General features: G+C 40.5%; 1 protein-coding gene across 1 annotated transcript; it reads left to right on the top strand.

Annotated features, from left to right (window-relative positions):
• Nucleotides 1-249: 249 nt before the first annotated feature.
• On the top strand, nt 250-1,014 carry LOC148370527 (general transcription factor II-I repeat domain-containing protein 2-like; the record flags this gene model as incomplete). The annotated part of the gene is made up of 1 exon (XM_088329849.1): nt 250-1,014. A coding segment is annotated over one exon (765 nt), but the record flags the coding sequence as incomplete, so codon positions are not given.
• Nucleotides 1,015-11,839: the final 10,825 nt, after the last annotated feature.

Raw genomic sequence — 11,839 nt, 5'->3', positions numbered from 1 at the left:
TCTATTCATTGGCACTGGATGAAAGCAACGATGTCAAAGACACTGCTCAGCTCCTCATTTTTATCCGAGGAATCAACAACGCTTTTGAAATAACGGAGGAGTTTTTGACAATGGAGTCTCTGAAAGGACAAACACGGGGAGAGGACTTGTTTGACCAGTTGTCTGCTGCGATCAAAAATATGAAGCTTCCCTGGAGTAAACTTGTCAATGTCACCACAGATGGATCTCCGAATTTAACGGGAAAAAAACGTTGGCATGCTGAGGAGAATCCAGGATAAAGTGAAAAATGAAAACCCTGACCAGGATGTCATTTTCCTCCACTGCATCATCTACCAGGAATCTCTATGTAAATCGGTGTTACAGCTGAATCATGTTGTGAATCCTGTGGTGAAACTTGTTAACTTCATACGCGCACGGGGACTTCAGCACCGTCAGTTTATTGGATTTCTGGAGGAAACTGATGCGGATCACCAGGACCTGCTTTATCACTCCCGTGTCCGCTGGTTGAGTTTGGGCACATTTTTTCAACGAGTGTGGGAGCTCAAAGAGGAGATTGGCGTGTTTTTGGAGCGACAGGGGAAGACTGATGAGTTTCCTGAGCTGAGCAACAAGAGCTGGATGTGTGACTTTGCGTTTGCTACGGACGTTTTTTTACACTTAAATGAGCTCAACGTGAAACTGCAGGGGAAGGAGCAGTTTGTGCACGGCATGTACACAAACGTGAGAGCCTTCAAATCCAAGCTAGCTGTAATCTCCAGGCAGATTTTGAACAAGTCATTCACTCATTTTCCTACACTTGCCACACTGAAAGATGCCAGAGCAAAGGTGAAGAAATACAGTGAGTCACTGGATGCACTGCACGCAGAATTCTGCCGTCGGTTTTTGCATTTCGACAAAATTGACAAGTCACTTCATTTGGTGGCCTGTCCTCTGTCACAAGACCCCCAAACAGCTCCAGAGGAGCTTCAGATCGAACTGATCGACCTTCAGTCCGACCTTGTCTTAAAAGAGTAGTTCAACTCTATGAAACTAAATGACTTCTATGCTTCACTCAATGAAGCCGCGTTTCCAAATCTCCGGCGGAAAGCGCAGATGATGTTGGCTTTGTTCGAATCAACCTACGTGTGTGAACAAACCTTCAGCGTCATGAACATCAACAAAGCCAGCCACAGATCCAAGTTAACAGACCTACACCTCAGATCCATTCTGAGAATCGCCACAACAAAACTCACTCCAGACTTTGATGTGCTGACTAAAAAAGGAGACCAACAACACTGCTCCCATTAAAATGTGTGTGTCTCCGTGATGCGCAGGTTGTCAAAATTCGTTCGTAGTTCGTGCAGATCAAATATAACGCGCTCCACAGACTGAATTGCTGTAACTGTTTCATTTTGGCACCGGGGAAACAAATTGAAGAGAAGGAGCAGGACAAGTACATGTGCATCTCCTACCGTTTTTGAAAAAAAAAAAAAAAAAAAAAAAAAAAAAGACAGTCAAGAGGAGAGTGATGGTGTTATCCTGAAGGATAACAGAATTTTCAGTGCTTTAAAATAAAATAGTTATTCATTTAATTTTCTGTGTTTAAAGACTCATTTCAAAGTCAGAGATTTTGTTGTAATGCTTTCCTTCATTTTCATTGGAAATTACAGCATGTGTTTTCTCTATATCCCAGATGTGTATTTTTTCTCCAATGAGGTGAGGTTACCAAAGCATGTCATCCCTCTACTCCTGTTCTGGCCCCTTTGTCAAATGTTAGAATTCAATGTGGCCCGCGAATCAAAAAGTTTGCCCACCCCTGGTTTAGAAGCTGCAAAAAGGGAAAGCCTCCACAATGAATGCAACACGTGAGGTATTTATCTATATTAGCATACCATCAAAATGACTAAGTAGGATGCAGTAAATTCTGCAGAGAATGACGTGAATATTCGGTTGTATGATGCAACCTTAAGTCAATTTTGTTACTATATTAATGAATTAAAATGTTATATTGATTTGGTAGAATTAAATAAATGCAATTAAGAAATCCAATACTTGATGTCATTTTTGTTTAGAGGATTGGAATAACCCACGTCAAAGGTGCATAATGTGCGTATTTGGGCAACAAAAAGTGCAATAAAATACAGCATGCCTTGAAAAAAGTATAATATCAGCCTTTTGAAAAGTAAGTAAAATCACGTTCATTAAGTTAAATTGATTTGTGTGCAATTATTCTTTTAGTTTTGGGGTCCACTGCAGATTACCCACAGGAGGTGGACCCTTTAAAAGGACTGGACATCGACACTAACACCAGGGACACGGGAGAAGAAAAAATGCAAAGGAGAACATCACCCGTACCAGCTCATAGTTACAACCCTATTTGAAATATAATATTTATTCAGCATATTTTTACAGCATTGTATAAAATGTGTTTGTGCCATGCTTGCCCTCCTACAGAAAATATATTCAAAGAAAAATGATTTCCCCTGCCCCATCTTATTGAATTTTTTCACATTTTGGGAAAAGTGCCATGAAGCCACTCTATTGCACTATCGAGCTGCATGTTGGTCCTGAGCCGCGTGTTACCAACCCCCCTGAGTAAACATTTTTTCATAATAATTATTTAAGGAAACCAAATCATCATACCAAATATTTAAACAAAATGAACCACATCCTATTATCAATATTAAATATATCAATTTCAGAATCATCTTACTTCAGTCACTTACCACTTATTACTGTTTTTTATGGAACATATTGTAATAAATCACTTTGTGTGTATCATTCATTTCTACTACATGTACCATAGTACTTTGGGGCATTAAAATATCCTGGTTCACAAGCAGTCGGATCACTCATGCATGTATACACGAACATGCATGAGTAATGGGAAAATAGAAGGACGAAACCATGGGTGTCAAACATGCGGCCAGCAAGCTGAATCAGGCCGGCCAACAGATGGAATCTGGCCTGCGAGATGACACTGAGAGGGGGAAAAAAAAACCAAGCCACAGTTTTCAATAATGACTACAAAGCCTGGCAACACTCCCAAACAGACTGTATTTGTTTTTATTTTTCTTTCGTTCTCTGTCAATCTCCCTCTGTTTCTTTTTCTCCTCTCCTTTTCTGTATCGTTTTCTCTCTCTCTCTATTTTATCTCATTTTCTATCTCTAATTCCTTGTCTCTCTCCTGTTCCTGTGGGTAGAAGATGGCTGGATTAATCTCACCAGGGAGGCATCCAGTAGGCATCTTACTTAGAGTTGCTCATCTCCACTAATTTCTGGTTTTCAAGAATGAAGTTCAATATGAAGCCACCTGTCAAAGGTAAAACTCGCATACAAAGGAAATGAAAAAAAAGGAAAATCAGAAAATGAAAAGAAAAATGAAAGAAAACTGCATTTACGTTTTTTTGTAAATATAAATGGTCTGCATTTATATAGCGCTTTTCAAGTCAATGAAGACCTCCCAAAGCGCTTTACAATGTGCTTCACACTTACCCATTCACACACGCACTCACACACCATGCAAGGCGCCTACCTGCTTATTGGGGACATTAGGGATTCAGTGTCTTGCCCAAGGACACTTCGACATATAGCTTCTTTTTTTGTCTTCTCTTTTTTTCTCTACTTTTTTATTTTTCTCCATTTTCCTTTTTTATTTTTCCCCTACTTTTCTTTTAATTTTCTTTTCCTTTTTTGCCTCTTTTTTTCTCCTTTCTTTTATTACCTAAAACAACAGAAAAACTTGTCCCTTCTGTTTTTCTTCCTTCAAGAAAGGCTGGGTAAAAATAGGAAGAAAAAGGGTGCTTTTTGTTCACTTTCAGTCTTCCTTGAACTCATTTTTTGGACTACACTTTACAGTGACATCCAGTTGACAAATATGAAACACTGTCCCTTTAAGAAAGCCAAATGTTTTATCAGCGCTGTTTATACGGATAACACTTTTGGCCCAACCTCTGACGGATCTTAGCTTCAGCGCTGCATGACCCAATTGAGTTTCAAACTCCTGTTTTATGTCAACACAACGGCAGTAAAGGAGAGCCGATGCCAGAAGGCCTCTGAAGCTGTGGCCCCATTTCGCCACTCTGACCTCAGAAATGAATAATGGATGCATTCTGTCTGTTTTAATTTGGTGCTTATTGGGTCGGGAAAGTTTTTGTGGATAAAGGTGCAGCGGGGGCCGTGCGGTGGGACAGCTCTCTCGGCAGGCAGCGGCTTGAATGTAGAGAGAAAAAAAAAAAAAAGCGTAGTGGCGAACAGAGCGGGGCCGAGACCGATGCCAGCAGCGACGGCAGCGTAAGGATGAAGGGCCAAGCTGGAGACAAAGATAATATACCCAAGAAGTGTCAAGCACTCAAACAACCATCACCAGGGGGGATTTCCACTGCAGGCCTTCATCGGGTCCCCCCTCAAAATATAGTAAAGGACAAGGGCACTGTCAGTATGTCTGTTTGGAACGTGGCCGCTGAGAAATAATGATTTGGTTTTAATCACAATTCCAGAAGAGGAATGTGGCGGTCTGGCTCAGCCGTGGTCAGCACCGCACCCGAGCAACGTTATCGGGGTTTCTGCAGCTCCGGCTGAAGTCAGCAGACGGCCGGGTGACACATGAGGTGACAGCGATGGAGGTTAATCTCGATTCAGAGTCCCGGCAGGGTTGGTAAAAGCCACCAAGGGTGGATATCCCTCTGGTCTTCACTTCTAGCTCCAGGACATGCAAGCAGGCACTGCCAATAATGTATCTATGACAGAACTAAAACATGCTTCGAAAGGCCTCTGCATGCACATCTTATATTTGCCCCCAAGAACAATTGGGCATTTTCAGCAATAGTACAGTGACACTGATCGTGACACTTTTGGGTATACAGCGCGTGATAAGCAGGAATTCAGAACCACGTGCTGTGCAATTAAACCTGAAATCCCTGATTAGTTATTTTGTTGTTTTTAGTTTTTTTGATGTGTTGCTTGGTTGGTCTGATTTGTTTTTTGGTGTTTTGGTTTGTTGGTTGGTCGGTTGGTTTATTTGGTTAGTTAGTCGTTTGGTTTAGCTGTTTTGAGTTGGTTGCTTGTTTGCTTCGTTGGTTTAATTTATTTAGTTAGTTTGATGATTTAGTTGGTTTGTCACACAGTGACGCCTTCGTTCTGTGACCTTAATGGCCTGCTTATGTAATGATTTCAATGGTCTTTTTGCATTTTGACTTGCTATACTGATAGCTTCTAAACTGCTGATCCATTTCTGAGATGTAAGGTCAGGAAATTGAGCAGTAAAGTAGTTAATACAAAATAGCTGGAGGCTGGATCTCCCGCTGAAACAGTCAGTCACTGCCTGGGAAACCTTTGTTCATTCTTGCAGTAAAAAAGACGGAAGCTGTAGCTGTAAGCATTACATTCCACAAAGAAGAGATTGTGTTCAAGCCTGAATGGCAACCTCTGATGTTTCCTGATAAAACCCAATTTTTGCTATTAACAAAAATTGTTGTGGCATTTAAAGAAAACCCTCAATATTCCTCGATATACAAAGTGTTGATACACATTTGCACCCTCCTTGTGAATCAAAATAAGCCTTTGTGAATCAATACAAACACAGGTTTTTTTTTGGGGCGCAATTCTAAATGAATGAATTGAATTTCAAATCGGACAATCATCAGACAATAAGCAGGAAAAGCACCACATTCCCCTTTTCAGGCCCGAAACTGTTCACAGGATTTTAATAATTCCATCCTCCTCGAGAAAAGTAAAGATATAATCCTTGTAGAAATTGCCTTCCAAGAATGAAATGATTCTCTGGGTGCATTTTAGGGGTCTTACCTCTGCAATTCAACTGCTGTTCTATTTAATAAACAACTTCTTTCCATGCATGAATCACAGGTAAAGCCAGCGAAACGTAATTATATTTTACAATTCCACTCTTATCTTCAGCCTCATTCATTCCCACCGCTGACTGGCTGCGTGTTTGGAGGGCTTTTTGCAGGCACTTTATGCCGCACACGTCGCCAATCCGGCGTGTAAATGCACTATTTTACCCTTCAAAAGGTCTCCGTAGCCGGCTGCTTAAAGCAAACCAACACGCGACGTAACCTCCATTCAGTACGCTCAAGTGTGTCCTACACGGTAAATGTTCCAAAATTATGTAAAATATAAAACTTCACAGGCAGCACGGCGGCACAGTGGTTAGCGTGTGTGCGGCACAGTTCCAAGGTCTTGGGAACCTCCTGTGTGGGTTTCAAATCCAGCTACCGGACTTACTGTGCAGAGTTTGTATGTTCTCCCCGTGCTTGCGTGGGTTTCCTCCGGGCACTCTGGTTTTCCTCCCACATTCCAAAGACATGCATTTCAGGTGAATTGGCCGGTCCAAATTGTCCCTAGGTGTGAATGAACGAGCGAGTTGTCTGTCCCTGTGTGCCCTGCGATAGGCTGGCAACCAGTTCAGGGTGTCCCCTGCCCACTGCCCGATGATTGCTGGGATGGGCTCCTGCACCCCCGCGACCCTACTGAGGATAAGCGGTGCAGCTGATGAGATGAGATGAAATAAAATTTTACTTCAAAGAACTGAGAGGAGGACAACGTCGGTGCAAGCGCGATCCTATTTCTTGTAATTCTCAAATACAAATCTGTCATTCCACACATAAGAGCGTAGCAAATGCTTGGATTTTCCCAAATTGCTCCGGTGCATATCTCAGGTGTATTTTCCTGCCAGGCCTGTTGTCAGATAAGATAACTGAAGATCGGAACGCAAGACAGCGGCGTCTTGAGTCTGACTAGCAGAGATAGTATTTGACATGCAGGACAGCGCTGCAGGGTTGAAGTGTGTCCCAGCAACAAGGTGATGACAAGTTAATGTTGCACCTCAACATTGTCATCCAACTTGACAGTGAGCATAAGCGGCAGATTTGCAACAGAGACTGAAGCAGAACAAAAGCAAAACTTGAATTCAATTCAAGGTTTGTACACCTTTTTCATGGCCAAATTCAAGCACTTTTCAAGCACTCTCAAGGACATTTTATCATTTTTTTCCAATACCTTCAAAGCAAGAAATCCAGCGCCGATCAAAAGGTTTTTTTTTTTAACGTTGATGACGGAAATAAAGTCGCTGTCTTGCTGCTATCACATTATTTGTGCTATTTTGAGTTGTTCATGTCTACGACCCTTTTGTGTCAATGGGTTGCTGTAAACTGCTGTTCTGCTTCAACAATGTTCATACAGCTTGGCTACGTCACACTTTTTGACAAACAAAGAAAGGTATTGATAAGATATTTATTGTTTTATAGCAGAGTGCTTTAAATATTTCCATCTCTTAAGACTGGTGATCTTTTGCATTATGTTTTACTTATTTTAATATATATATTTCCTGTTTTTAGAGAATCTGTAAGTTGCTTAAGATAGAATTGTAATTTTTCATTTTTTTATTTTTTTGCATTTTATAATTTATTTATAGCACTAAAGAGATTACGTTTTGTATTTTTTTTTTTGCATTTTCGATGATTTTTGTTGTTCAGCTTGAACATAATTATTAATATTATTATTTTACACGTTATTTTGTAGACCGACCGACCAATCAAAGCCATGTCCCACTAGTGGGAAGTGGTTAGAATCGAGAACATTCATTCCACTTCGCTCTTCCCAACCTGATGCTGAACTTTAAACTACTTGTCAGCCCAAACAGGCCACCTGGGAGCCCAGTTAACCTGTTCGAGCGTCAATTTCAGTCATTCTTAACTAACCTTCCCCATTCACATGCATCCCTGCACACACTCTTGCTACTATTAAGATAATGGACCTCACATGCTAAGCATGTTTTGCCTCATCCATGCAACCATATTTAGGCCTTCCTCTTATTCTAGTTCCCACCACTTCTGCAATACATACTTGGTCAAACGGCTTTCCATTATTCTTGTTTCTTATAAGCATCAATACAAACAATATCCCTCATACTGAAAAAGTCCATGCAATGAGAAAAACATAATAGATGTCTTGATTAATTTTAGCTTGCTAATACTATCACTAATCCTATTTGTGACTGAGGTGTGCTTCAAATCACAAACCGTGGTCCCACTATTGAGAGAAGCAAAAGAGAATTGAGTGTCTCATTTTTAGCTTAGTACAGTAATGCATTATGTTTTTATAGTATTTATAATATCATTAATGTAAAAATTCAGCAAATTTGAAAACGAAAAAATAACAAAATATTGCAAAGTCAAATCAGAAATACAAACGTTAAAAAATAAATACAACCATTTAATATATTTTTTATTTTAAGTATCCACGATGCCCCTGCGACCGGCTGGCAATCAGTCAGGGTGTCCCCTGCCCACTACCCAAAGAAGGCTGGGATGGGCTCCTGCACCCCTGCGACCATAGTAATGATAAACATTGCAGAACATGGATGGATGGATATCCATGATGCCTCCCCTGACTGCACTTTAGGGGTCAGTGCCAAACATTTTCTACTGTTTTGACTGTTTTGAAGCCATATAATGAACTAAGTGATTATGTTAATGACATGCCATCCTCGACTTGAATGAATTGTAAAATATTTTAAATTATATCATTGTGAAAGTCAAGAGCCGTCAGCAAAAAAAGGGGGAAATATATGAAACAATTAACGCTCTTAGTACAATGAAAGCGCCAGTGTCCCCTTTTGACAAGTGCTGTTTAAATTACCGTAACTTCGCGACCGTTATGAAAAAAAAAAAAAAAAAAAAAAAACAATAGAAGTAGTTGTCCAAAACACCCACAAGGTGGCAGCAACTTCCCACAATAGTCAGACAATAAGAACAGGTTGTCCGAGATATCCAGTGGCGGGAGTTTTTGTGTTGCTCACGTCATCGCAACTAGGACATTCCTGCTATATCAGAATTCTTGACTGAGATTTTTTATCTTGAACAGCTGAAAAGTTTCAGGTAAGCATCTCGGACGTTTAAGGTAAGTGCCGCGCAAAATTGTTTACAGTTCCGCTGCTGCCGACTGCTCACAAGTAAGTATGGGTTGTTGTAAAGGTTGCTCCTGCTTCTGTAGTCAGGTAGCCCTTCTAGAGGGACGTGCCCATGAGCTAGAGCAGTTTAAAAGGAAAATGTTAGGTGCTGCGGACACCACTGCTAGCGAGGGTTGGAGCGAGCCTGCTAGTCCGGTTAGCATTAGCCCTAAGCGGCATGCTAATTGCGTTGAGCCAATCCAGACATATAATAAGTTCAGCCCTCTGGCTACTCCCACTCCACCCCGATCTACTGGCTCCCGCACCCTAGTTATAGGTGACTACATCACTCAAAACATAAAGTGTAACACCCCAGCCACGGTTATTTGAATTTCTGGGGCAAGAGCACTTGACATTGAGGCTAATTTGAGGGAGCTGACATGCAGATTTAAACACCAGGACTAGCTAAACTGAGATTGCCATTCACGTCGGCTCTAATAATACTAAAATGAGGCAATCTGAGATTACAAAGAAAAATATTGCTAGGACGTGTAATACCGCCCGAAAGATGAGTCGGCATTGAGAAATTGTCTCTGGCCCCTTGCCTGTGAGAAGCAATGATAAGAGGTTTATCAGACTAGTCTCGCTAAACTGGTGACTGGCAAGTTTCTGTAGTCAGCAGGGATTTAGGTATGTGGATAACTGGTCTGCTTTCTGGGGCCGACCTGACCTGCTGAGGAGAGACGGCCTTCACCCTAACTGAGAAGGTGCTTTCACTCTCTGTAAACATATAAAGTACGGTTCAAGCCTTCCGTGACAGGGTACACTAGTGCAGGCCAGCTCACAGGTGATTAGTGAACCTGTAACCACGGGTGTGGAATCTGTATTGCTAGAGCTAACTAGCGCTATACTAGATTCATGCAATTCACATAGTTTTTGTAGTTTAGAGTGTTATTGCCTGCACCACATGCCCTGATCTGTACTCTTCTGTAGCATCTTCTTCTGTGCTCCTTACCTCTGATTCTCCCTTGATAGGTGAGGAGGGAGAATAAATAACATTATTTTCTACCACTAGTCATCCTGCTACTCCACCTGTTAACAATATTCTTGTGGTATGGAATTCGGGCCGCATCTGCCGCCATGCAAGGCACAAGACCCAGGACTGGCAGTATAATCTTGTGGAGGTTACCACTAAGGTTACCATTAAGGTTCAAAACTCGGGATAGGGCTCAGCTCAATCCACAGTGCTGAAGCTTGGCCTTCTGAATATTAGATCACTGGCCTCCAAAGCTTTACTTGTCAATGACCTTATTAATGAACACAATCTTAACCTTATTGGTCTCTGTGAGACCTGGTTAAAACCAAATGAGTTTGTAGTTTTAAATGAGGCTTCTGCCCCTTACTTTGTGAGTTCGCACTTGGCACGACCATACTAAACAAGTGGCGGCGTTGGTCTTTTATCGGAAAGTAAGTTGAAATTTACTCCTAGTACCCCTACTCATTTTTAAAATGTTTGAAGCACTTGTTATGAGGTCCTTAATGTCAACACCAATTTATGTAAGTTGTTGTGAATCGCCCACCTGGACCATTTTAAATTATTGGGGAGGAATTTTCGGTATTTTTATCAGACTTAGTAACTTATTGGGACAATGTTTAATTATTGGTGATTTTAATGTTCACATTAACTCCCCATCAAATTCACTTGCGATTGCTTTTAATTCACTGATTGATACATTTCGTTTTAATCAAATAGTTGATGCGCCCACTAATAAAGATGGGAACATTCTAGATCTTGTATTGTTTTATACTTTGCTAAATATAGGAGCTACTTTTAGAAACTATTTTTGTATGTAAATGTATATAAGTGGTGCTAAATGATGGATAAAAAAAAACACTAACTAAAGTAATGCTGCTTGAGACGATGATTACTGAGATGCAACATGTTTCAATGCAACCACGCCATGGTGTGTGGCATGTTGAGTGATGTCCCGTTTTTGTATTTTTGTTAATGTTTTAGATGTATGCAGTTGTGCACAGACCCCCTGACTTATTTGTATCGTTTATTGGATGCAGGTACGTTGGAAAGCTATGTTCATTGTTATTATTAAGGTTTCACTATCAATGTGCTCGCATGTTATTTGCTTGGCATACCTTGAGCTATATCACCTCATGCTGAAGATATATGCAGTCGTGCACAGACACCCTGACTTATTTTTATTGTTTATTGAATGCAGGCAATAAATCAAGTGACTGTGAACCCTTGTGTCGCGCATGATTGAGGGTCGTTAAGCTAGCCCATATGAAAAACACTATCTTTCCCCACAATTAAAAATGTATCTAGCCAGCAATTCAGATCCTAAACAGAGATGTTAACAATACTGAAATATAAATTGTATTAATAAATGTACCTTGATATGTTTTTTGGACAATTTACATACCTTTAGACTTATGTCTGATTGTATCATTTTTTTCTTCCTTGTTCGTATTGGCGGTAACTTGCTCTCAAACTAAATCAGTTACAGATTGGAGGTTGAAGTCCGAATCAATTTTTTTCTACAAGAAATAATGTTAACTTTTTAATTCATCCTGGTCCATGTAAAAAGTCCTCTTTTAACTGCAAAACATGTAGGTAACTACTTATTTAGTCTTCAACTTGTAGATGATATGAGTGTACAAAAAATACCTTGATACCAACACTTTTTGCACTATTTCCCTACTTTTAGAGTGATGTCTTTGTTCCCTCCTTTTTAATATATGTATTGAATGTGATTTTTGCTTTTGAACATTATCTCTTCAATGTTTAAGGTCACAGTCTGGTGGGTAACTCAGTAATCCATTCTGGACCATATAAAAAGTTAAATATGTTTACACACAAATTAGGAAGTAGAAGCCGATTTCTTCTTTGTAGTGGATGCTGGGTGACCTCACAGCGCCACCACACGCCGGCAGCGG

This window comes from Urocampus carinirostris, chromosome 3 (assembly GCF_059441175.1).
Source record: "Urocampus carinirostris isolate Australia breed hairy pipefish chromosome 3, RoL_Ucar_1.0, whole genome shotgun sequence".
Lineage (NCBI taxonomy): Eukaryota > Metazoa > Chordata > Actinopteri > Syngnathiformes > Syngnathidae > Urocampus > Urocampus carinirostris.
The sequence above is the reverse complement of the archived record's forward strand: the minus strand, read 5'-3'. Positions and strand labels throughout refer to the sequence as shown.